Source organism: Hyperoodon ampullatus (assembly GCF_949752795.1).
Source record: "Hyperoodon ampullatus genome assembly, chromosome: 8".
NCBI lineage: Eukaryota > Metazoa > Chordata > Mammalia > Artiodactyla > Ziphiidae > Hyperoodon > Hyperoodon ampullatus.
In genome coordinates this window covers 28,064,110-28,092,073 of record NC_136921.1, presented here as the reverse complement: position 1 = coordinate 28,092,073, position 27,964 = coordinate 28,064,110, and the positions used below count along the sequence as shown (strand labels likewise).

Below are 27,964 nucleotides of genomic sequence, written 5' to 3'. Positions count from 1 at the left end.
TTACTGTGTGGATTAAATAATATTGACAGGAAATAAAAGTGCCTAGTGTAGCAACTTGTTTAATAACCTTGTATTGCAGTATGATGCTCATTCATTATTTATGATAATGTAAGTATCTTAGCATCATATCTTTGAGGTATTATCAAGTAGGTTTCTGTGGATGAGAGCATGTCTCAATTAGTTGCTTCTTTTTTTTAATAAATTTATTTATTTATTTTTGGCTGCATTGGGTCTTCGTTGGACTTTCTCTAGTTGCAGCGAGCCGGGGCTACTCTTCGTTGCAGTGCGCAGGCTTCTCATTGCGGTGGCTTCTGTTGTTGCGGAGCACAAGCTCTAGGCGCGCGGGCTCAGTATTTGTGGCTCACGGACTCTACAGTGCAGGCTCAGTAATTGTGGCGAACGGGCTTAGTCGCTTAGCAGCACGTGGGATCTTCCCGGACCAGGGCTCGAATCCGATGCAGGGGATTCTTAACCACTGAGTCAACAGGGAAGTCCCTCAATTAGTTTCTTACATCTATTTACTCCTATTGGTGTATATGTTAACACCAATATATTTATCCAACAACAAGAAAAAACATTCTTCTTTCCAGAATTCAATTCAGTCTACTGAGGACTGCTTTGATCCTCTTGTGAATACTGACCCCATATCTGTTATCCAGAATACATTTACAAGACAGACTTCACTTTTTACCTGTAGCTGTTTATCTATATAGTGATGATATGATATCACCTGTTGCTCTATTCCCTGTGCTGTGTCTTTAAATCCCTTGTTTTATATCAGCTGATAATCAATAACATTACTTAGAGGTTATAAGATGAATTTGTTTTTAAAAAATGAGGCTTTTATTGTTTTTATTCCAACTGATTTACAGCGAGATCATTTATCAGATCAATTCCAAGTTATTCATTTGCTTAGGCATGATGGGACTTTACAGCCACATCATGAGACATTTTTGTATTATTTATAAAAACTGTCTCATTACCATAATGACACTGCTAATAAAGTAACACCAAGTTAATACTCAAATACTGGTTGTAAGGTTTTCACTGAAATTCGAAATCCTTGACATTAACAAAAGAGAGAATAAAACACATATTATACAAGCTCCTTAACTAAGACAATTTCTAACATAGACTAAAAATGTCCACTTCCAGAAAATTTTAGACGTTCAAAAGAAACATAACCGAGCCTTTCAGAATTTCAGATTACAGTAAGATGTGTCATGTTTACAGCTGTGAAGATCAATGCTAACTTTCAATGAAGTATAATGAATAGTACTTTTTCAATCTATGCATAATCTGTATTCATCTTTAATCTTCTGAACAGCTAAGTTCTATTCAAAATTTTATACGTATAATGTTTGGAAGAAAAAATAACAAAGAATTAGACTAGAAATTAGGAAAGGCAATAAGGAGGTAGAACAAGTGAGCAATGAAAAATTAAAATGTCTAATCTCTTAATTACAAAAAGAATGTTTCATGTTGCTAATTGTCCTCAGCAGTAGATAGGGGTTATCATGCCTTTAAGAATGCTGTCTAGAAGACAGTCCTAAATTGGGACTTACTGGCTGGAATCTGGAGCAGATGGTAGACCAGAACCTACACAGCCAAAGAAGTGGGTATAAAGCCAGAGAATAAATAATAACATCCCTCTAGCTCTGTCTAGAAAAAAACAAAAATCTGCCCTTAGCCATCAACATAGATGATTGCAGACTAACCATATTATCTGATATTCATCATAATGATAGCCTAGTTGGGCTGGACCCTTAGGGCATATCACTGTTGCTCTTTCTTTAAAGTAGAAATATAAAGGTAGAAGACTCAGAACAATATATAGCTGAGAGAAAATGAAAACATCTTGGTAAAGAACTAGTGGGAGATCTTCTTTTTATTTGAGTTCCTTGATGTGCCAGGCCTGTTATATATTTTTGTAATTGAGTTCCTCACAAAAACCTGTGAGATGGGTACTATTATCATTTCCATTTTTTGATTGAAGAATTGAAACTCAGTGAGTTTGAGTAAAATTCCTAGGATGAAGTAACTAGAAAGTAGTAATGCTAGAGTTTATACCCACATTTCTCTGAATTAAAGTCCACGTGACTTTGTCTAATGCACACTATAAATGACAGTAATCCCCTAGATAGAAAGATACGATAGATGGGTGTATGGATGGATGGGAGGATGGATGGAGGCGTTTAATAAATACTTGTAGAATGAATAAAGAAATTATATATATAATTATAAAATTAAGTACATATATATACATATATAATCACACACACATTGTAACTCTTATGTTATCATTTTTATAGGTCTGATTTTGTGACTGCCTTCCTTTATCTTTTGTATATGTTTGACACGTTTACCATTAATCTTCCCTGAACTTTACCTGAACCCTGAGTGAATTTGCTCCTGTTCCAGGAGCCGGGCTATAATGGTGAGCCTCACTCAGGAGATCTGCTGATTAGGCCTCCATTGCAAAAAGGCCATCCTCCGTGGGGGGAGCTACCATCTCTGCACTGATGACAGCCCTTTCTTAGAGGAAGATTTTTGAATTGACTGGACCAATTGAGACACCCAGAGCAATCCTATACTCATGTTTTCCTAAATACACTATGAAATTAATATTAAAAAATAGTTATTTTTCTATTTTTAAAGTTTTAACAGTATTATTTTTCCCCCAAACGGAAGATAACATGTCATGAACTTGACTCCCATACAGCCCGTTTGATTATTCTAAAGTAACATTTCTTATAATCTGTTAAATTCTTTTAAAGAAAAAAATGATCAATTATCCCAAGAATGGGCTAAATTATTTTCTTACTAGTTTTGATTAAATACATACAAATACAAAATCAGCTTATTCAACTATGAAACTCAAACACATTTATAAATTAATGTTCTCTGAAACAACAAAACCAATAAAATTCAAATGTCCTGCCTCTTCCCATCTAAAAAAATAATATTGTTTTGCTAAGACTAAATTATCACTCACAAAATAGGTGGTACCAGCTGATACAGTGCATTTTATTTAGGTTGGACGTGTCTATACTGACTGGAGATAAGTAATGATTCAATTTTCCCTTTACTTATCTCTGTTTAGAATATTTTGAAAGTCTGTACAGTGCCTAATGATGTCATTTGGCCTACACCTCATGCTAATGCATTCTTTATTAAGTTCACCTCTGTTCTCATTAGCCAACAGCATATAAACTAATTCTCCATGGTTTCAAAATTATTCTAAATACAATCTCAAACAAAAAGACTGGAATAATGTAGTATAGCTCAGTTGTAATTTGTTCACATAAACTAGTAATACTTATTTTTATTGGATTATTTTCCCAATTTAAACAAATTTAATTTATGTAAACTACTCTTAGATCCTGGAAAATTCTTCAGTAGGTACAGAAGAATTTGGAACACCCATTTAAGAAGTAGTATTCTAAAATGCATCAAAAACTTAAACAAGAATACAATAAATGATATAAATTGGGGGAGTTAAGTTAGTAAATATAGTAACAAGCACAGATTATTTCTGAATTTGTGTAAGCATCATAAGCCTTTCATGTTAATTTTTCATCCTTTCAAAAACTTGTATTAAGCATTCAATCTGGGTCAAGTTCAATGAGAGAAGCTTCGAGAATTGCAGCAATGACAGAGAGAAAGTCCTTGACTTGGGAAACTTTACATAGTAGTGGAGATAAGGCTTGTGTACTGACACAATTCCATGCAAGATGTATTTACTATATGCCATAGAGAGATACTAAATTTTGCATACATGCCAACAAGGAGATGCAGGAATGATCCAGAAGACGCATGGGTTCTATATATGTCCCATTTTCTGCAATTCTTGCTCCACCTCTCCATTATATCCAGTTTTCCATAAAACACCTGGATGTTAGAAGTGCTAAAAATCACTCTTGATTTTTAAAGTTCTGAATTGCATTGAAAATTAATATATGCAAGTGGCAATTCGCAAAACATGCAATAATTCTTTTTGCAATATTATTAAGCAGTGTAAACAACAAAGAGGTGTCTCAAAGTGGATTTAACTTTCTGTAGCCCTTTTTGCGGTATTCTTTCCCATTGAAAATGTCACTTTGGGAGACTAGCCTTTCAGGGATTTTTCAGAGAAACCCTCCCCAACAGCCTGGCTTCACGAAAACACACAGCCCTTCCTCCTCTTCTGCCCCCCCCCCCCAATAGCACAGCAGTTAGTATTCCTTACAATGCTTTGATGATTGTTATTGTCATTTATTTACCTGGAACAACTATGAAAATTTCTGCTCAAACACTAAAATAGAACAAAAATTCTAATAAAATAGTACTGTCTCAGAAATAAAGTATTCATCTTCTTGAGTTAAATTATCTATTACAGTATCTAACATGGTCTACAAGATATATAGGTAGATAGGTAGATGATTAGATAGATAAATAGATAGATAGATAGGTAATTACTCAATCATGGTCAATCACTTGTTACATAGTCTCAAAATATAATCAGGAATGGTAATAGTGTACATTAGATAGATGAATAGACAAGCAGGTCTGAGAGAATGTTTCCTTGGTTCATACCTTTAAAGTTCATATATTTCCATTAGCCATTCACATGACTGCTAGAGAATTTTCTGGTTGCTTCTCCATTAGTCCTTCTGTTCGTCTATTTAAGAGAAAAAACATCATAATAGGAAACCTGTGTTCTAGTCTGTTTACCTCTATCAGCTGTCTGAACTTGAGCAAATCTCATCAGTATACCCAGCCTTTGTTTCCTCATCTGCAAAATGAGAGGATTTAGACAAAATCTTCTCTCAGAGCTCTTTTAGCTCTAAAATTATGTGATGCTATGAATTAAATTGTATAGTTTAAAACATCCTTATAAGGATGAATTGTATCAATACTGTTTGATATTGTAATTATTCTGTACATGTTTGCAATAGTAAAGAAAAAAGATCCTTCCTTGTTGAAACTAAATTGAGTGCAAAGTGTATTGTCTAAAAAATTGCTTTATGAAAAATACTTGGTATATAAATGTATGAAATGAATTTGCTGGAGCCTTGCTTAGAAATTAAAGCTTTTTCAGAAATAATTTTAAGTAGCCTATCTATACTTGCTCTTTGGATACTTGAAATTTAAATTAGGACTCCAGCTTCTTAAAATTATACTTCGAACATAAAAAAATATTAAATCAGGGCTTTCCTGGTGGTGCAGTGGTTAAGAATCTGCCTGCCAATGCCGGGGACACGGGTTTGTGCCCTGGTCCGGGAAGATCCCACATGCTGCGGAACAACTAAGCCCGTGTGCCACAATTACGGAGCCTGTGCTCTAGAGCCCGCGAGACACAACTACTGAGCTCACGAGCCGCAACTGCTGAAGCCCGCGCACCTAGAGCCCGTGCTCTGCAACAAGAGAAGCCACCTCAATGAGAAGCCCGCGCACCGCAACGAAGAGTAGCCCCTGCTCGCTGCAACTAGAGAAAACCCATGCGCAGCAATGAAGACTCAACACAGCCAAAAATAAAAATAAACAAAATAGATAATTTTAAAAATATATTAAATCACGCTTAGTTTAGTTTTAGTGTTTAAGGCATTTTATAATATACTAATTACTTGAAAATTGGTATTCTAACTATGATATTTATAAGAATGTCTGATTATATGATCTAATCCTATTGTCCTCTGTTTCATCATCTGAAAGATGGGAGTAATAATAGTAAATAATGCATTAGAATGATGAGAGCAACCACCTTAGCAAAGTGTTTGGCACATAGTGAGCACTATAATATTTTTAAAATACTGCTTCTCCTACTATTACTGCTACTGGCTGTAGATAAGAGTGTTTACAGTGCATCCTTTAAGACTATATACATAGGGTATAGTGTCAAGTGGCTATTTAAAAAATCAGGAAGTTAAACACATAGAGGCAAATGTATTCAATCAGGTAATCCAGCTTTTAAAATTCAGATAAATGTTGTCCAAGTGGATTGCTTATCCAGAAGCCTGCTTCTCAAGCACTATGGTCTCTGTCATCCTGGGTGGGGTGATGAAGCCTTTCTAGAGGAGGCTGTGTCTAAATGAACCAGCCAGGTAAAAACAGGCAGATCTCCCCCAACCTGCTTGTGAATGTGTAAATTCCAATCAGGAACCATAATTTCAATGAAATATTTATTCTAAAATCTTGATTAAAATTATGAGAACAAGTCCCTACCCATCCCCTTATCCAGGACAACTTGTTTCTATTAAGGCTATAAGTGGGTTTATTTCCTAGTATGGAAGATGTTTTTATATAAAGATGATGAAAAGTTAAATTCTGTAGAATTTATTTCTAATTTAGAAAATATTTTTAATCTCAAAAGGCATCTTTCCTTTTTAGTTGATGATATATGGAACATCATTTCCTGAATTTTTTCTGACTAGGTTATATGAAGTTAGCATTGTTAATGGTTCAGCAGATGCCATTTCAGGCCAAAAACTAGTTATCAGGCATCTCACAGACTGATCATTTTAATGATGACCCTCCCTCCCACCCTGGCTTTTTTTTAATGAAACTATTGCACTGACTAGGTTGAATATATATCATATGGCCTTAAAGATCTTTAAACCATCCACTGTCTAGAAAAGTAGTAGCTCTTTAGAAAGAGACCATCTGATATATCATTTCCATGTATTTCACTCAGATTTTATCTTCCCAGATTTTTCTTAATCTCTTGTGTTCAAACTAATCCCAGATAGTGCTGTTTAATCATAAATTCACATTTTGAAGCATCTTTCGATTTTAAATCATGGTATTTCTGCAAATTAGCATAGAAGATTATTTTAATATACTTTTCTATAAAACTGTAAGAAAACTATAAAACAGTATTTTAAGTTAAATCTAAAATGAATCCTCTCTTCTCTTAGAATTTGTTTTACTAGGTACAAAATATTACATTGTTTCTTTTTGTATAAAGTTTTTAAAATTTAAGCTGCCATACAGGTTAATTATTTTTCTTTAGTTCTGTGTTAATTTTGCTTAGCTCCCAGAATGCCAACTCCTTTTATTTTCTCTCTCTCTCACTTTTTTTCTTGTTTGTTTGTTTATATGTGGTGTGTGTGTGTATTTATCTGCAATTTAATAAATTGTTATACTTCTTTGGGAGAAAGACAGTGAAAATAAAATCCTAATTGACTATATTGTTTGATTATTTTTCCTCGTTGCTACCTGTTTTGGATGGCTCATCATTTTATTTTCTTTTGTTACTATTTATTACAGAGGAGGTGTCTGCAAGGATAGTTCAAGTAGTCACGGCGGAAGCTGTAGCAGTTCTGAAAGGTGAACAAGAGAAAGAAGCTCAGCATAAAGATCAGCCTGCAGCTCTGCCTTTAGGTAAATGAGAAAGAGCCTCAGGTCAGGGGCTGTGTCTGCTGCACCCTGATCACAGAATCAAGTCTTCGCATTCAAAGATAGGCCATATCTCATACTTCATCCCTAACTGTGACATTCATCAAACATCTTTGTTGGGATGCACTGGGATCTATTTTCACCTTTCTCAACAGACTCATGGTATTTCGGTAGTCTTTAGGACAGTCAACTTATAATTAGACTTTGCCCCTAAATTGCCCTTAATTTTCCTTCTCCAGACCACTGGAGATAGTTATTATAAAAATAAAGCCAGTGCGTTTTGATGTCATGGCCCCTACTCATAAGGAAAATGTTCTAATGCTTTAATTAGAGATGATTTTTTCCTGTTATGGGTTTTCATTAATTATTGTCTATACTACAGTCTCTTTTTGGTCTCCCTGAACAGGCTACACAAAACCTATAGCCAGAGATTGTTAGAATCATCAGTGACATAGTATCTCATATATGGTACTGGTCTTCACTTGGTTCATTTAAGGAAAATGAGATAGCATTTGCCCTCTCACTCCATCACAAGTCAAATGCCCTGCAGGGCCAAACAGGTAATAATGGTGCTCACCAAGGAAAACACTCTCAGCCAAAGGCTCCCTGTCCCTACTCTGGATAGATAGATAGATAGATAGATAGATAGATAGATAGATAGATAGATGATAGATAGATAGATGCTAAATGTAGATGTATGTACATGCAGAGGTGCATAAAAAAGGAAATTCTCTTATGTTCAACATATATGTTTATTTCACAGGTGCATATAACTAACACATTGAAAGGTATGGTTTTTAAAGCCTAAAAATGGTACATATCTATTTTTCTGTCTTTCAATCTAATGTATCCTTTTTTTTTTTTTTTTTTTTTTTTTTTTTGCGGTATGCGGGCCTCTCACTGCTGTGGCCTCTCCCGTTGCGGAGCACAGGCTCCGGACGCGCAGGCTCAGTGGCCATGGCTCACGGGCCCAGCCGCTCCGTGGCATGTGGGATCTTCCCGGACCGGGGCACAAACCCGTGTCCCCTCCATCGGCAGGCAGACTCTCAACCACTGCGCCACCAGGGAAGCCCCTAATGTATCCTTAATATTTGATCTTCTGATTAGCACTCCATTGTCTACTAAAAATTTCTCCTCTCCCAGAATAATAATTAAAAATAATCTCATTATAGTCAGTAAAATGTTCTTTGATTATCAAGGATTATTTTCTTCTAAAACAGAGAGGGAAAAACTTATCTAAAAAATTAACCTTCTTTCTGTGGTTTACTTGTATTCTTTCAAATAAAACAAAAACCCCTTTTTATTTTTTTTTAATTTTTAATACAATTTAAAGGTTCCTTTCATTTACAGTTATTACAAAATATGGGCTATATTCCCCGAACTGTACAATACATCCTTGAGCCTATCTTACACCCAGTAGTTTATAGCTCCCACACCCTCACCCCTATGTTGCCCCTTCCCCCTCCTCACTGGTAACCACCAGTTTGTCCTCTGTATCTGTGAGTCACTTCTTTTTGTTACATTCACTAGTTTGCTATATTATTTAGATTCCACGTGTAAGTGATATACACCATTTGTCTTTCTCCGACTTCTTTCACTTAGCATAATGCCCTCCAAGTCCACCCATGGTGCTACAAATGACAAAATTTCATTCTTTTTTAAAAGAAAAATCTCCCTTTTAAAAAAAAGATTGAGGGCTTCCCTGGTGGCGCAGTGGTTAAGAATCCACCTGCCAATGCAGGGGACGCGGGTTCCAGCCCTGGTCTGGGAAGATCCCACATGCCGCGGAGCAACTAAGCCCGTGCGCCACAACTACTGAGCCTGTGCTCTAGAGCCCGCGAGCCACAACTACTGAGCCCGCATGCCACAACTACTAAGCCTGCGTGCCTAGATCCCATGCTCCGCAACAAGAGAAGCCACCGCAATGAGAAGCCCGTGCACCGCAAAGAAGAGAAGCCCCCGCTTGCCTCAACTAGAGAAAGCCTGCACACAGCAATGAAGACCCAACGCAGCCAAAAATAAATTAAATAATTTTTTTTTAAATTAAAACTTTAAAATATGGCTTAGAAGCCCACAGGGCTTATTTAAAATAAATTTTACCACTGCCCTTGACTGATAAATATTTCCTTTTAAAATCCCTTACCTTCATATGAGTGGTCATAAAGAAGGTAAGGGTCTTGAAGAGGAAAAGTTGGAGTTAAATGTGAATGAATTCCATCTTTTAGAACCTTTCTCTCTTTGGTCCTTCTTCATGTGTAGTGCCGAGGCTAGAATATTTCTCAGCTCCCACTAGTACATGTTTCTATCTAAGGTTGCCTCAAGCTGTGACAGCTTCATTTTTCTTTTCTAAGAATACATACAGAGGATGGGTTTCAACATTATCAGTGGACAAAATGTTATTTAAAAAATACATCTCCTAAAATAACTGTGATTAGTTTCCAGATCACAATGAACAATAGAGAGCTCTAACATTTTTTTAATCAGTCAAGCCAAATCCAAACTAAAATGCTTGCCTGGGTAGGTTTGAATTTAGTAAATTAGGACCAGAATGAAATCTTTTATTAATTGAACAAGCAGACACAAATTAATGGGATTAATGATAGAATTTTAGCCATCTCTAATCCATTTTTATGGAGAGGACAAAATGTTTTTTTTAATATCAAATGCTCTTCTTTTTTTTAGGCTTTCAGAAATATGTGAACCAGGTAATGGGGCTAAAAATAAGTCAAATGCAGCTTGCTATTGAGTCTTTCCCTGAATTTAATAAAAAGTCCTTTTTACAGATAGCAGAACTGCCTACACATCTACTGTCCTAATCGGATTAATTGTTGTATCTCATTTTTTCGTTTGTTTCCTCTTCAGCAGCTGAAGAGACAGCTAATCTGCCTCCTTCTCCACCCCCATCACCAGCCTCAGAACAGACTGTGACAGTGGAGGAAGGTAAGGCTTGCTGGACTCTTTGAGGTTTGTCTTCTAATAAGGGTAAATAAACCTCAACCCATAAGCGCTGGACTTCTGTATGGGTTAGTATGTGACCCAGTTTGGGAGCTCTGTTTCAAATAGTCAAGAAGAAACAAAGACTTTAATTAAATGTATTATCATTTCTCTATACAAAATCAAAAGTAGATGAATATGGTAAAATAAAAAAGGAAAAATCTGCTCGATAAAGGAAAAGATAACTTTGTGTTTAAATTGCTAACTAGAATATATAACTACAGAGAACCAGTTTACTTCATGTAGAAAGTTTTGACAGAGAAGATACAATTTAATTTTATAAGTGACTGAACCAAAATACATTTATTGATGAAATCAACACATTTTTATGGAAGGGTTGGCAGGAACTGTCTCTGTTGTGCTCACTATTGTATTGCCAAGGGCTTCCCCAGGGCATGGCCTGTAGCAAACTCTCAATAAATATTAATGAATAAATGAAGAAGTCAGTGAATGAATGTGATATTGAGAGTAGTGAACTGGAAACTGAGATCATGGCTTCTTTCCTGCTGAGACCTGTTATTGTCCATGAATTTTTTTAATGCATTTACTCAACATGCAATGCCATGTCAGCTTTTCAGTTCTCAGTGATGAAGCAGACAGATGCCTTTGAAGAATATTCATTTAGAATCTGAGATGAAAGGCACTATTTAAAAGCAAACTATTATTGGTTCTCTGACTTAGATCAGGTAACTTTTGTCTATTTGAGAGTTACAGGAGAAGGCAGAAGAAAGCTTTTAAAATATATTGAAAGCTTACTTGTTTCAATATAATTTAGTTTTTGTATACTAAAATCAGAATGTTAATACTTCTCCATTTTATTCATTTATTTCTTCACTTATTTTTCCTTTTGTTTTCCCTTTTAGAGCTCATTTTGTTGTGCTAAAAATGGAATAATGTCACAAAAGACCCACTGTCTTTTTATAATCTGTAATTAGGTTTGTTTAAAATACTTTCTGAATTCCTTAATGGAGATTATTCTAAATTACTGAACTATAAACTATCAATAAATATAATTTATTTTTGTCACAGATTTATAAACTTAAACCTTTTTTTAGCAAGATCTTTTTTTCTTAACTTGAGGCCTTTTTTTTCTCATTTTGCTGCCTGATATAATGTTAAACTAAATTAGTCTAAGGAATAAACGAAAATTTGAGGACTATAAGCAGTGCATATAATCAGTGTCATTATAGCTACTGATTATTAGTTAACTCCCTGAAAATGTGACTTGATCTTTTAATTCATAGATCTGAAAGATCCTTCTTGGCCTTATGTTCTTCTGTTCATTCGGCACATACCTATGAAGCCCAAGGTTCTTGCAGTCTTCACATTCTAGGTATACACTAGTGAACAAAACAGACATGATCTCTGCTTAAAAGAAGCATGCAGTCTGGTGGAGAACAGATATCCAATAAATAAGCTTAGCACTAGGAAGGAAAAGAACAGGGAGCTTTAAGATAGAAGAGTAATCTTAGTTTGTTGGATGGGGAAAACACAACTTGGGAGCTGATCTCAAAAGCCTGAGGAGGTGTTGGCCAAGCAAAGAAGGAGGAAAGAGGCATTTTGGACAGAGGGTCCAGGATGTGCAAGGGCTCTCAGGTGGGCAAGCACATGAAGTGCTCTAGGAACTGAAGGAGTCCTATGACTAATGTGTGAGAAAGGGTAGAGGACTGAAGGAGCTTGGGAGTAAGCGGCAGCCGACTTGGTTCAGGGACCTGGATTTTACTCTGGATGCAGTAGAAAGCCTTCCATGACAGCTGTGCCTCCCTCAGGTCACTGAAAATGTTTCTGAACCCGTACTTAAAACCTTCCAAGTGTCAGAGAATCCTCTTAGCCCAGAGAAGGGTATGATGTTGACTCCAAAGTCAGCTAGAGGTCACGTAATTTTTTCTTCTTACTCTTTTATGGGAGTTGGAGCCGAAAGGGCAGCAGCGTCCTCCCATCCGAGATTCACCCAGTCTGTTTCTGGGGGGTGGTACAGTGGATATAATGAAAATATAAATAAAATATAGAATCACTTTCACATTTTGGTAACTTAGGTGTCACTTTCCAAAGTAACTGTTCCTTCACATTTCGGGATTGTTTTCTTCGAGCCGTTTCAGTATATTTAGGGAAAATGTCAACTTACTTCCTACTGAAAGTAATTGGAACATATTTTATTTTTAACATTTTTCAAACCAAACCTGTATTTTTATTGAATTATTATTTTTTATTTTTTTCAAACGAAAGCATTAACCTATACGAAGGCCTAATGACTTGCTTTTAAAAGGATAACCATATTTTTGAGTTATATAGAAAAAAAGTATGTATTTTACAAACTCTACCTCATTCATTTAAAAGATCAGATATTCTCACCTTAAATATATGAAAGATATGTGATCTAGGGAATCAAACTAGTCCATCTCTTTTATTTTAAACCGCTTTTAAAGTACGTATAATAACTTATTTGTTTTGTTTTATCAGAAAAAATTAGTGAAAAACCGCAAGACAGGATTCAGCTTTTCAATTATTCAAACCAATCGGTTTGTAAAGACCAAGCCAAAATTCCATTGATATACTGCTCATAGTATGCTGGGTGGAAAGAAAGCACGTGGATTTTTTCATCTGGGAGATTTTTTACCCTCCTCAAAACACTCTCAAAGCAACTTTAATCTAAAGGCACAGTGAATGTCACAATTCAATCCTATTATACAAACGTAAAAGAGTTCTTAAATTGAGTAATTCAATGATTTTGAGGATATACTTACTTTTTATTAATTATCAAACATTTTAAAAGCTGTTCTTTCCCAAAGGGAAAGCATGAAAGCTCTCACTAAAAATAATTTAAGATGTTAATTACTGTCATTTATGAATATCCATTTATTATAACTGATTTAATATTCATAATTCCCAGAATTCTTGCTTATTCTGGGAAACAAAGGGATTTTAATGAAAAAATTAAATTAGTAGCACGTTTAGAAAGGACAGCCAGGTACAGTGAACCAATACTGTACTATTTATGATATTTTCAAATTAATCTCCTTTTTCTTTTTGGCCTAGCCATAATAGCTGTCATTTGGACTGAACTGTTAGAATTTGGAAGCCCGTGCACGAACAGTGGAAACATCTGAAAACAGAACCAGGAATGCTTCTGCCCTCTTAGGTTTGCTCCAAATCCTAGGGTGATGATTTCCTGAGTCAATGATTTGGCCACATTATAACTGCTGATTTGAAGCAGTTTCCCTCCATAACATTCTGGGGCAGCAGATACAGTGGGCCAACTGAGGAGTCCTCATCAAAAGCTTGTAGAATGGAAAGGGCTTAGAGATGGTAAGAAACAATATTAGTGGAGCCAGCTGCCCCAGGGCATGGGGCAGAAGCTGTGATGCCAGGACAGGCAAAATCACTGAGTCATTGATACCCCAAGAGACTCAGCCTCTCATAAAAGTGACTATCATTTGTACCAAAGGGCACTGACATACGAAGACTGAATTTTGTGTGGCAAACTTTATAAATTTTCAAATGCTTTAAAAAAAAAAAAAGGTTTGTGTGAAAGCCAATTAGGGAAAATGTATTCTTCCACTGAAACCAGGTAAACTTCATTTTTAAAGATTATCATTATGCAAAGAAATTTATGTAAAAGTCCAAGGTTCATAAGGCTACCCTGTCCTTTAAAGTATCACATTATTAAATGAAACAGACTATTTTGTGGCAGAAGCAGAGACTCCATAAGCAAGTGTCCTTATAGTTAAAAGGAGACATTCAATCCTGGCCTTAAAGAACAAAACTGTTATGAATTCATTTTTCATAAATCTCTCAAGTCTAGCTTTGATGTGTCAAATGAAAGTAAAGAGCAAAGGTACATGACAACTTGTCTGATATACTGAAGACAGAGATGCTAATGTATATGGAATTGAACAGGATACTTGGTGCTTTCTCAAATACCTTCCCATTTAATCCTCCAAGCAACCCACACAGATAATACTCACTTCCACTCTTGCCCAGGATGTCATGGCTAGTAAGTGGCTTATCCAGAATTTAAATCCAAATCTAACTCCCTACAAACACAGCCTCACTGCATCCCTAAAGTTGTATGTTATTTAGGCTTTTACTGTGGGACAATGAAAGTGAAGTGATCTTCTAATGAGTTTATTGGTTACAAGCCACTGGACTGATTTCCTTTTTATCCAAACTACTCCCATGTAAATAATTCATTCTTTTATAATGTATTTATTTATAATTATTATGTATTTATAATTCACTCATTTACAATTTATTATGTGTCCACCTCTATTTGGGAATGAACTGAGACCACCTGCCATACACAGTTCTGTAGCAAATGAGGATCTCTTGTCTTCTAGCATTATCACTGGAAGCCCATGCACTGGTACACTGTCTGAACTTAGCCAGCCATGATGCTCTAAGTGTCACTTGCCTGGCACATCTCTGGGACTTGTAATGTAGATGGACTGCAGGCTCATAGGTCCTAAACAGAGACTTGGAGTGCATACAGCTCACAGTACCCAGACAGGACTGGGCTTTGCCAGACATTCTTTTTGGCGTTGCCTGGCTAAGGGCCAGACAAATACTACAGAGAAGCTATTTTTCCACTGAAGCACTTAAAGTTTTTGTTGTTTTTGTTGTTCTCTGATTAGTCAAAGTTTTCAGAATAGAAAGTACTGTTTCTTTGAAATATTATAGATCAGAAGCAAGACTCTGGGCTGTTTTCACATTTTGGCACTTGCAGAAAAGAGCAACAAGCAACAAGAAAGAGGAAGCCAAAATCTTCAAAAGGTTAAAACATCCACGGGGTATTGCCTTTGAACTCTCAGCTCTCAGCTTTAAATTCTTTAGTTTTGAACTGTAGTCTGCTCTGCTCCCCAGAACATGTTGAAAAGCAGAGGCAAATATGTCATTTTCACTAATGGATTGTCCATGCAATTTGTTGAAAGTATTAGAAGTTTTAGGAGGAACTTGTGTCCATAGGGAGGCTACAGCCTCAGAAGTCACTAGAGGAAATATGAATGGTTGGGACTTGTGACAAGCCCAGGACTTAGGATTCAGCCAGCATTGTAGGCCACATCTCAGCCAGTTGTCTGCTCAGCTGAGAAATCATGCTGAGTTGAACTAAGAATATCAAATGTAATTTTAGGTTTCTTCTATCCCATGTTATAATAAGCATCCTGGCTGAGAAAATTCTGAGCACCCATCCAGAAACAACTTCCATGGAACAATCAGTAAATAATGTGTTCAAAAGATTAAAAGTATTCTCCTTTCAAAATGTTATTTTAGCATCCTTATGATTTCAGGTTCATTTCCAGTTGTCAGCACTCAGTTTGCTAAAAATAAGTTATTGCCCTAAAAATATCATGCATTTTCAAATTATTGCTGTAATTTTGTCAACTTAAATTTTGATAGAAATAAAAATTATATAGATAGTACACATTTTGAAAATTACAAAATTTTTAAAATTATTCTCTATATAAGTAAATAAATAGTGATTAGCAAATTTAGTAACCTGCCATGTAGTCCTGAGGTGTAGTGTCTGTACTACATCAGCAGCCAGATATTGTTCTTTGTCATCATCCTTAAGGATCATTAAAATATGCAAGAATCCAAATGCTAAGCAAACTGATTGATCTACACTCGTGTAACTAAGGAAGTATATTTAAATAATGCAGATTTCTAAGCCAAGACACAGGAAAGAAGAGAAATGAGAGCAGTTCCTTTGGCATTTCAATGAGAAATATGCAATAAGGTGTTTGAGATATAAAAACAGTCAGAAGCCAGTAGTGCAAGTGAAACTGCATTGAATAAAATACTGATGAGTCTGAAGCCAACTCAATAGAAATTCTCAGCTACCTGTAATCTATTAAGCTTTCAGAAGAGAAGCAGAGCACGGGAAAACAACTGTATATTGCTAGGTACTTTCTAAAACTTTCTAATATTTTCACAGTCATGCAAATGAGGACCAGGGTTTAAAAAGATGCCTAGGAGTCTGCATCCAAAGTAAAAGCTGTGCCAACTGTGCTCCCCTAAGCAAGACAGGAAAGAAAGATAATGCATTGTAGATTTTTCTTAACAGGATTGAAATTAAAAATTACTTTCTGGTTGAAGTCATTAACTAAAAATTAAATCAACCAAAATGCTAACCATGTGAGCATACTAGATAATTAAGGTTGTACTTCATCAGGACTGATTTCCCCCATAATTGTGCAGGCATCAGATCCTAACAGCTTTCCTCTTTTTTAACTTATAAATATATTGATAAAAGCATGAGGAAAATTTATGTACTTGAAAGAATTTCTTCTAACAAGTGTATTTGTTTGATAGTGCTTTGTTTCTATTCCAGTGTCCTGTTGTTGTTTTAACTTGTTTGAGGGGAATGTAAAGATAATTTCTATTATGCAGTGGGGGTGTCAGAGCATTTGGTTCCTTTAGATCAATGGCAAGATTACTGAAGGGATAGCTGAAATGCAGCGGCTACTGAAGCATGAGACGTCACTGTCTCCCATCCTCCATCCTGCTCTGCTGCTTCCATGGCCCCATGTCCTCGCGCAGGTGTCTGTCTGATCTTGTGTCTGTCTTGTCCAGTTCTCCCTGCAGTTTCTTCCTGTGTGTCTGTTTGTAGATGAAGGGGCTGAGGATCAAGTGGGTCCTCTACACAGTTTGTCCAACCACAAACCTGCCACCAGTGGGGAGAGGCGTAGGCTCCTAGCCCCCTCCACCATCTCGGTGTCTGTGCCTGATGATGACTCTTCCAATTCCGATGAGGAGTACTATAAGCATCCTTTGTTCAGTTCACAGTGGACTACCTCTAGTGTGCTCCCCAGTGTCCCAGCGCAGAGTGCAGAGGCCCACTTAGACCAGGAGAAAGGTGAACCGAGCATGGTCCCCTTTTGATCCCCCTCCCCTGCCTGCAGCTTTGACCACATGCATCATACTAAGCGTGCCTTCATGTGTGGAGTGGGAGGGACAGGAGCCTGCTTTCTCCATATGAAAGTGAAGTCCCTATATAGCTCAGTCCATCCAAACGCCTCAACAATTTATGTCTAAGAAGCCTTATTTGAGACATGTGAGTACTTCCTTTTTTTTTTCACGGCTTCTGAGAAGGAAGCAAAAAAAGTTCAAATAAAGTATGACTTCTTTCTGCCCCTTGCAAATAAATTAGTGGGGGAAGAATATATTCTCTTACCCAAACCAAAGAAGATGAACTTTAATATAATTTTATCCTCTTGGATACGTAATATTTCTAGGACCAGACTTCAATAGAGTTAGGCTTCTTTTTAGTGCTATGTTAATGTGATAGCTCTTTAAAAGAGAAAGGTCTGTTTAGGGTAGAATAAATTTTATGGAATGAATTTATTTCTCCAAATCACTTAATCATCTACAGAAACTACAGAGGCTTCCCCAGGTGACCTAAATCTTGCTTCAAATAAGTAGAAGTGGGCTAAAATGAGGGAAATGCTCCAAAGCTTTTGTCATTCCAGTCTCATGAAGGTGGAGACCCTATGTATAGTTGACTCTGGTGAGGATAAAATAAGTGGGCAGTGGGCTGCAATTTGTCTCATTCTAACAAGGTAGTTTTATAAGGAAAAAAAATAGAGCTCAATTTTTTTTTTTGCTTAGATGAAGAAGTTATTTTCAAATGAGGAAAAATAACTTGCTTAAATGAAGAGTTTATTTTTATATGGCACAATATTTAATGTAAGGGCAGATAGTTCCAAGGCAAGAGCACCAGTGGCTCAGACACTCTGATGGAGAAATATAACCCATATTGAGTACAACTAAGTGAACTTAAAACAATTCAGAAAACTATGTGAATTTTTGAATAAAGAACAGGTGTGGAAATAAACATGATTTAGACAAAATGAGAAAATGGAAAGCTAAAAAATTACATGGATTTGGAAAACATGTAAATTAATTTGATAAGATTTCATCCAATAAGGTGCTATATTAAAGCAGCTATATTAAAAGTCTCTTAGCTTTAATCAAAATCTCTAATTCTATGGCATTATAAAAATTGCCTTAATAATGAGTTAGAATCTGAATGCTTAAAATGTTACTGACATAATTAAATTACAACAATGAAAGTTTCTGAGTGCTAAATGTGAGAAAATAGAAGTAGTACTCTTTTCCCCCCTCTAAAGATTTTAATATTTCTCAAAAAAATTCTTTCCATCTGTAGTCTTTCTCACAGGTCCATTTAAACAATGTATAATTGTTTAAATTATAGGAATTTCATAAGAATTTCCTAGGAATTTCATAAGAGCCATTCATTTGCAGAACTAGAAAACAGTTTATATATTTCCCTCTACTTTCTTTTTTTTGTATATATAAATTTATTTATTTATTATTTTTGGCTGCATTGGGTCTCCGTTGTTGCGTGTAGGCTTTTTCTTGTTGTGGCGAGTGGGGGCTACTCTTCTATGCAGTGTGCAGGCTTCTCATTGTGGTGGCTTCTCTTGTGAAGCACAGGCTCTAGGCGTGCAGGCTTCAGTAGTTATGGCACATGGGCTCAGTAGTTGTGGCCCATGGGCTCTAGAGAGCCCCTTGGCTTGGTAGTTGTGGCTCGCAGGTTCTAGATAGCAGGCTCAGTAGTTGTGGCGCATGGGCTTAGTTGCTCCACGGCATGTGGGATCTTCCCGGACCAGGGCTCGAACCCGTGTCCCCTGCATCGGCAGGCGGATTCTTACCCACTGTGCCACCAAGGAAATCCCTCCCTGTAATTTCTTAAGCAATAAAATAGGATTTATTTTACTGACATTTGAAGTGTAAATGAGAAACAAATGAACACGATAATTCATGGCCTTCATAAATTTGTTTTTTACATTTTAATTGTTAACATTTTTCTGTGTGATATACATCTTTGGGGAGGATATTTTGGCAGTTTTGTTGCCACTGAATTATCTTTCCTTGGTGGTTTTGTTTTGAATTGCAGAAATGAGGCTTTATAATATGCACATTTTCTTTCTTCAGTGTCAAAGAGGACTATACAAGAACTATATTACTGATATTTCAGTGGTTTGAACAATCTGATAACAGTCATGTCCCAGAGGTAGACTTTTCTAAATAGTAGTGAAATTAACTCTTACCTGGACCTTGTTTTTCAAAATATTTTACTTACTTCTTGAAAACTTTTACATTCTCCAATCATATAATGCAATGAATGTAAAATTAAGTTTGGTAGTCTTTGGCCTTAAAAATACTAAATAAATTATATTTTAAAGAGTTTTGATGGATTTCATGATAAAGCTGATAATAAGGTAGTTGATTGGATATTAGTTTGAGACCAGGCTTTTTATTCCCAAAGATTTTTTTAGCGAAGTTTGCGTGTTTTAAATTAAGTAATCAGAAATTCGTATGTAGGGGCTTCCTGCATTGGAGAAAACAGCACATGTCTAACAAATTTAAAGGTTTGTTTAAGCACATCAATGCTTCTATCTTTTCACAACCATCTGTTATCTGGCAGTACCATCTCTTATTTCTAGCCAGCTTTCCACATTGTGTACAACTTACTGCCATTTCCACTGAGGGTAATAGAGCAATAAAACCCTTTCAGCTCTCAAGTTTTAAAATAAAGAGCCTTTTCATAAGACTGTAAAAGGCATCATGATTTGCAGATTATGCATAATAATTTTCCAAGCAATACATAATGTCCATTGCATTAGGATATTAATTTGCTCATCCAAATGGTAAAAGATTCTTGTGAGGTCAATATAATCGAGCTGAAAGTGTTCCTTGAATAATATTTCTGTTGTTTCATGTATGTTTCTGTGGTCATGATGTCAACATCTTTTTCCTCCCTAAGAAGAAGAAATGCTAGCGAGTCCAATGGCTGAGGAAGAGAAACCTGCCACTCTTCCTGGGAAAGAGTGTGAGGCTGCCAAGGCCTCAGACCAGCCCAAGGGCCTCAGTGAGGGCCAAGTGGAGTCTAGTGCGGAGGCCCAAATAGCTCCTGAAGAGAGCGCCCCAGCAGGGACCCCACAGGAGAAAAGTATAAAAGAGGTCGCGGAGGTGTCTCCAGAAGTAAAAACCCCTTCCTCTGCCGGGGAAGGTGTGTCTTTCTTAGGATTTGCATGTGTTTTGTTGCAAAAGATAGATCTCTCCAGCAGCTTACCAACCTGATGCCTTTCCAATGCTATTCCATCGCTGGGTCTTCTCATGATCCCAAAACCACTGTTTGAGACTTAATGAGCAGAGAGTGTGGCTTGTGCAGGTGCTGTGTGGCAGCTTGATTTTCCACTGCTGCAGCTGATTCCTGGTTTTACTTTGCCATGATACAATACGCTTTGCAGCCAGGCTGATGACACTATGTGAGCTTTTTTCCGCCCCCGCTCTTCATCTCAAATGTTTGCCAGTCACATTGCTAATACATGTATATTTTTATTTTTATTTTGGGGGACAGCAATTCATATGCTTTTCTTTCAAACTGTAGAGATGGATTTTGGCACATACAGGCTTAAATGGTAGAATCGTTTTTGTTTGCAACCGCAGTGTGCTATATTTTTTTATGCTTCAGTGAATACTGGTTTGGTTCCCTTAAAAGCGCCTGCTGATGCTTCTCATATCATTTCCTTTCCATGGCAGCCAACCCCTTTGATAATCACCATATCTCTTGAGTTTTCATTCATCTAACCTTTATTAGAAAGGTTCGTGTAGTATTTCTTTTCTATTGTGACAACAAGACACACAAGTATATAAGGTAATAATGATCCATACACTTGCTCTTCAGGAGATGACTGAGTTTTATTTTCCAGATAATTACATTTAGCCCTATTCACCACAGTGAATAACTTTGACCTTAAAATACAATTGAAACTCTGAAACCTTTTGGAATGCTGAACAAATAAAAATTAAAAAGAGTCATTTAGTCTCTGTGAAGCATCTCTAAAGCCAATACTGGTCAGTGCTTTGCCAGTTGGTCACATTCCAGAGAATGAGGTCATGACCAAGGAGAGAAAGAATTTTAATAGTTGACTCTTTAAAATTTTGTTAGTCACATGACTTCCCAGTATTATCAGTATAATTCAGATTTTCTTACCTCTACCATACAGAGTAAGTAATGATTAGAACTTAAGAATTTTGATATGTGGTAGAAATTGACTTGTCAATATTTAGGTCATATCATATAAAGTCAGTAGTAATCATTTATTTGTATTACCAAAATTTATTCTCAGATGACTTCTAAAAATTTATTCTAGTAACCTTTCAGTGCCCCCAAAATTGGTCCTGGAACTTGTCAATCCAGTTAACTGAATTTATTTAACACATATAGCTATAACTTAATTGGCCTTCTGCCCATGGCCTGCCAATTCACTTACAAATTAGAAAACAAAGAAAAAGGTCAGTAGAAATCAATTCTTTCCCATATTTAGATTACTATATAGATTCTTTTGTACCTTAATGTTAGTTACTTATTCAATATTCTTTAATTTGTAATTTTATCTGTAGAAGGCACATGAAAATTTTTTTCTACTTCAGTACACATCACATACTGTTTAGAGAGACCAAACAAAGGAAAAAAGAGTATTCAAAATATACTCTTATTACAATTTATGTACATATTAATTCACAGTGGGAGTTCATCTTAGCAATCGTACAAATATATCTCAGTCCTGACATTTTCATATTGATTTTTAAATGAGTAGCATGCTTGCATGTTTCATAGTTTTTCTTTATACCCTACCATTCATTTCCCATTTCAAAATATAATTTTAAGCTTACTGCCTGAAAGCACTTGCCTATTATTTGTTTAAAAATCAACCCAATTACTTCAGGTTTGCTTACAGCCTCGAAGATGGAGTTTCATGATCAACAGGAATTGACTCCCTCTCCAGCCGAGCCATTAGACAAGAAGGAAAAGGAGTCAGAGAAAGAAAGTAAGCCTGGTGAAGACCTTAAACATGCTGCCTTAGTTTCTCAGCCTGAGACAACTAAAACTTCCCCTGATAAAAAGGATATGCAAGACACAGAAGAAGAAAAAGTACCTCCCACTCTGTTTGGGCATACTCTGGGTGCCAGCCTAGAAGACACAAAACAGAAGACAGAAACGAGCCTAGTGGTACCTGATATTGGCCTTCCCGCAGAGCCCTCAGCTGCAAAAGAGCAAAAGGACTGGTTCATCCAAATGCCAATGGAAGCAAAAAAGGATGAGTGGGGTTTAGTTGCTCCAGTATCTCCTGGCCCCCTAACACCCATGAAGGAAAAAGACGTACTTGAGGACATCCCAAAATGGGAAGGGAAACAATTTGATTCTCCCATGCCAAGTCCCTTTCAGGGTGGAAGCTTCACTCTTCCTTTAGATATCACAAAGAATGACATTGTTGCAGCAACATCACCCTTTGCCCCTGCCCTACTACAGCCAGATGACAAAAAATCTTTGGAAGAAACTGGTAGCCCAGCGACTGCCAAAGATAGCTCTAAAGTTGAAGAGCCCCATAAGGATCAACCTGACAAAATGGCAGAAGCACCAGCCTCAGAGGCAGTTACATCACCCAAAGATGCTCACATTTCGATTGTGGAAGAATATGTTCCGGAGAAAGGTTTAGGAGAAGAGAAAGGGGCAATAAAGCAAGAGAGTGTGCAGATAAAAGAGACTCCCACCTTCAGTGAACAGGAGTCTATGCTTACTGAAAAGGAACCTCACCTAAAGCTTGAAGAACAAACAACCATTTCTGATGAAGAAGCTGTGTCAAAAGAGAGTGAAGCCCCAAAATTGACAGATGAAGAAACAGGTGTAATTCAGCCCTCCACAGAGCACGCTTACTCCAAAGAAGAACCGAAAGGCCAGGAGCTTCCCACAGATATATTAAAACAGGACTTATTCCCTGTAAGTTTGGAGCAAGCAGTTACCGATTCAGCCGTGACCTCTAAGACACCAGAAAAAGTCATGACTGAACCAGCTGCACTAAGTGAAAAGAGTGCCACCCAGGAGCTTTTTGAAGAAAAAGTTGCTGACAAAGATAATAAGGTTGAAGGAGTTGGAGCTGTAACGTCAGCTGAGCTTGACATGCCATTTTATGAAGATAAGTCAGGAATGTCCAAGTACTTTGAAACATCTGCCTTGAAAGAAGAAGTGACAAAAAGTATCCAGCCAGGCAGTGATTACTATGAACTGAGTGACACAAGAGAAAGTGCCCAAGAGTCTTTTGATACTGTATCTTCCATGTATAAAAATGGCGACAAGGCACTTATGGCAGAGAAAGACTCCCAGCCCAGTGCTCCAGCACAAGAAGCAGGGTATAGCACTCTCACACAGAGTTATCCGTCTGACTTACCTGAAGAGCCCAGTTCTCCTCAAGAAAGAATGTTCACTATTGATCCAAAAGTGTATGGGGAGAAAAGGGATCTACACAGTAAGAATAAGGATGATTTGACACTAAGCAGGAGTTTAGGACTTGGTGGTAGGTCTGCAATAGAGCAAAGAAGCATGTCAATCAATTTGCCCATGTCTTGCCTGGATTCCATAGCCCTTGGATTTAACTTTGGTCGGGGGCATGATCTTTCTCCCCTTGCTTCTGATATTCTAACCAACACTAGTGGAAGTATGGACGAAGGAGATGATTACCTCCCAGCCACAACACCTGCAGTGGACAAAGCCCCTTGCTTCCCAACAGAAAGCAAAGAAGAAAAAGAACAGATCAAGGGGGAAAAAGCTACTGGAGAGGAAAACACCCAAGTCGAGTCATCGTGTGAGTCACCTTTCCTAGCCAAAGATTATTACAAAAATGGTACTGTCATGGCACCTGACCTGCCTGAGATGCTAGACCTGGCAGGCACAAGGTCAAGATTAGCTTCCGTGAGTGCAGATGCTGAGGTTGCCAGGAGAAAATCAGTCACATCAGAGACTCTGGTGGAGGAGAGTAGTACTGGCTTCCCCCCTGTCACTGATGAAAACCATGTCATTGTTAAGACTGACAGTCAGCTCGAAGACCTGGGCTACTGTGTGTTCAATAAATACACAGTCCCACTCCCATCACCTGTTCAAGACAGTGAGAATTTATCTGGGGAGAGCGGTTCCTTTTATGAAGGCACTGATGATAAAGCACGAAGAGATTTGGTCACGGATCTTTCATTGATTGAAGTCAAACTGGCAGCTGCTGGAAGAGTCAAAGATGAACTCAGTGCTGAGAAAGAAGTATCCCCGCCTATCTCTGGTGACAAATCAGGACTGAGTAGGGAGTTTGATCTGGAGAAGAAAGCGAATGATAAGCTGGATACTTTACTAGAAAAAAGTGAAGAACATGCCGAGGAAACAGAAGAGGCTGGTGATAAAGTTGAAACTTTTGGGTTAGGAGTAACCCATGAGCAAGCTTCAGCCAAAGAACTGACAGTCTCAAAAGATGCATCACCTCTCATGGCTGAGAAAGCAGAGAAAGGTCTTAGTTCCGTGCCAGAGGTAGCTGAAGTAGAACCATCCCAAAAAGCTGAACCAGAACTCGATTTTGCTGCAAAGAAAGCTGACCAGGGTCAGTTAGATATTAAAATCAGTGACTTTGGACAGATGGCTTCAGGGCTACACATAGATGCTGGAAACGCAGCAGAGCTTAAACTCAAGGCTACCCAGGACCTCGCCCCTTCATCCACAGCACCTCAGGAGGCAGATGCGTTTATGGGTGTTGAGTCTGGCCACGTGAAAGAAGGCACAAAATTTAGTGAAACAGAAGTCAAGGAGAAGGTGGCCAAGCCTGACCTGGTGCACCAGGAGGCTGTAGACAAAGAGGAGTCCTATGAGTCCAGCGGTGAGCATGAAAGCCTCACCATGGAGTCCTTGAAAGCTGATGAGGGCAAGAAGGAAATTTCCCCAGAATCTTCTCTAATTCAAGACGAGATTGCCATCAAATTGTCTGTGGAAATACCCTGTGCACCTGCTGTTTCAGAGGCTGATTTAGCCGCAGATGAGAGAGCTGACGTCCAGATGGAATTTATTCAGCTGCCAAAAGAAGAAAATAAGGAGACCCCAGATATATCTATCACACCCTCTGATGTTACAGAACCATTGCCTGAAGCCACTGGAGCTGAACCAGCAGAGGCTGAGGATGAGGAAGAAGAGATAGAAGCCCAGGGAGATTATGATAAACTGCTCTTCCGCTCAGACACCCTTCAGATTACTGACCTGGGTGTCCCAGGTGTCAGGGAGGAATTTGTGGAGACCTGCCCTGGTGAACACAAGGGAGTGATTGAGTCTGTTGTAACCATCGAGGATGATTTCATCACTGTCGTGCAAACCACAACTGATGAAGGGGAGTCGGGTTCCCACAGTGTGCGTTTTGCAGCCTTAGAGCAGCCTGAGGTAGAAAGGAGACCATCCCCCCGTGCTGAAGAAGAGCTTGAAGTAGAAGAGGCAGCTGAAGCCCAGGCTGAACCCAAGGATGGCTCCCCAGAAGCTCCGGCTTCCCCTGAGAGAGAAGAGGTTGGACTCTCAGAATATAAGACAGAAACCTATGATGATTACAAAGACGAGACCACCATTGATGACTCCATCATGGATGCTGACAGCCTCTGGGTGGACACTCAAGGTGTGCATTATTTTTTTTTTAATTTTCTACTCCCAAATAAAATCCAGTAACCTAGTGGAATTTTTTTTTCATTTTTAAACATTTTAAAGTGACCCTTTATCTCTTGATTTTGCATTTTTTTAAATAGATGAAGGATTTTGTACATTTGTTACTAATGTTTTCGTTGTTGTTGTTGTCATGGTTTGCTTTGATCCACAGATGATGATAGGAGCATCATGACAGAACAGTTAGAAACTATTCCTAAAGAGGAGAAAGCTGAAAAGGAAGCTCGGAGACCATCTCTTGAGAAACATAGAAAAGAAAAGCCTTTTAAAACCGGGAGAGGCAGAATTTCCACTCCTGAAAGAAAAATAGCTAAAAAGGAACCTAGCACAGTCTCCAGGGATGAAGTGAGAAGGAAAAAAGGTTCATTTAACAATCACTTCTTTAAAAATGTTTTTGAAGTAATTCATTATTACTCTTTTGTAGAAGAAACTGCCTAACCATGGTAACTAATTATTGATGAAATTTCATTCGGTTTTGCTCCAAGTGTTTATTTTTTCCTGATGGTATGCTTTTTGTGTTTTCTTATTCATAGCAGTTTATAAGAAGGCTGAACTTGCTAAAAAAACAGAAGTTCAGGCCCACTCTCCCTCCAGGAAATTCATTTTAAAACCTGCTATCAAATATACTAGACCAACTCATCTCTCCTGTGTTAAGCGGAAAACGACAGGTGACTGTTCAATTCTGCAATGTGGCTGGCAAACATGGACATGTATTTTTTTTATCTCATTACCGTAGCAGCTTCGTTTTGTTTTTCTTCCAAGAATCTCAGCAGTCATGAACAATTTCGCTATTAAGTGTCTTGTATCATTATTCTTTTTTTTTTCCCTCCCTGCAGAAGAGGTCATGACCATTTGTTTCTTTGTCATGCTCAGACTTAACAGTGATTGTATCTTGGCATTGTGCTCTAGTGTCACGTTCTGGGGATTCCTATTTTCATTCTGTGTTTTTGGTTAGACGATGGCGATGAATATAACCGTGGTATGCATTCTCATTATTTTGCTTATTTATCTCCCTCATGCTTAAAAACCCATATGTATTTGTCCTATTTTCTATATTGTTATTGCCAAATCTGTTACTGATGTTGATGAATTTACTGAGAACCACCAAGAATGCATAGTGATTTTGAGATGGAAAATGAAAAGCAAATCTGGGGTGAAATTGTGGTTGAAAAATTACTTTGCTTTTGGATGGAAGAAAAAAAATGGAGAAGGAAATTGTCTGGTAATCCTATCAGATTTTATTTTTCATATCCAAAATTAGCCAGGCTTTCTGGTGATACTACATCTCTTAGCTGACATTTTGTCCTTGGGATTTTCTTAAATGTGTTGGATCCAAACTGCTAAATTCCCCTACATAAGGTAGCATTCAAAAATTTAATAAATTTAAAATTTAATAAACTCCTTCCCTCCTAATATCTTAGAATTTAGGTTTATTTCTATTTTTCTACCTTCTTATTGTTCTGTCTCCTTCAGATATACTTGTTTTTTACTGTTTAAAAAGGAGTGAAGGAGTGAACATGAAGGAGTGAAACATGTTACAAATCATCACAAAAGACCATACATAATATCTATAATGTAAACTCTATTCCTAAATTTCAGTGCAAAGTATTTATTTTAAATGTATAATTGTATTAGGATACTCTTCATTTAGAATATATTTTATTTTAGCATTGATTAAATGACACACTTGCAGTCTACAAAAGAAGGCATCAGAGTTCTTAAGTCAGAAAGGAATATTTCCCAATCCATTATACATTAGAAGTGCCTTTGTATGAATCTTTGGATGGCTTTAAAGGGTTAGGAGCAGCATTAACCCTTGTAAGAAAAAAAAATCAAGGTTAATGGTTTCATGATAGCCACTAAAAATTTCAAGTATTTTTAATTTGTGTTCTTCATATAGAAAATATCTCATGAGCATCCTTCAAGAACTAGTATGTAAGGCAGGATTTGAAAGTAGAAGACATAATTATACACACACCTTGATGATGAAGGTTTAGAATGAGGGGTTCCTCTAAGTTAAGAGTTAGGAATTAACATGACATCTCTAAATCT

The 27,964-nt window shown here is 37.3% G+C and overlaps 1 protein-coding gene across 29 annotated transcripts in view; it reads left to right on the top strand.

Annotated features, from left to right (window-relative positions):
* The window catches only part of MAP2 (microtubule associated protein 2), a gene marked incomplete at both ends in the record, with an annotated part of 74,785 nt that overhangs the window by 16,264 nt on the left and 30,557 nt on the right, over positions 1–27,964 (top strand). For 6 of the 29 annotated variants that reach the window (XM_079710089.1, XM_079710082.1, XM_079710088.1 and 3 more), the window contains 2 exons: positions 7,249–7,362; positions 10,240–10,317. In XM_079710089.1, the coding sequence (XP_079566215.1) occupies positions 7,249–7,362; positions 10,240–10,317 (192 nt within the window). Of the gene's footprint in view, positions 1–7,248; positions 7,363–10,239; positions 10,318–20,158; positions 20,405–22,127; positions 25,869–26,066; positions 26,274–26,445; positions 26,581–27,964 lie in introns of all 29 variants that reach the window. The other 23 variants (XM_079710098.1, XM_079710096.1, XM_079710095.1 and 20 more) reach the window with 17 other exon arrangements.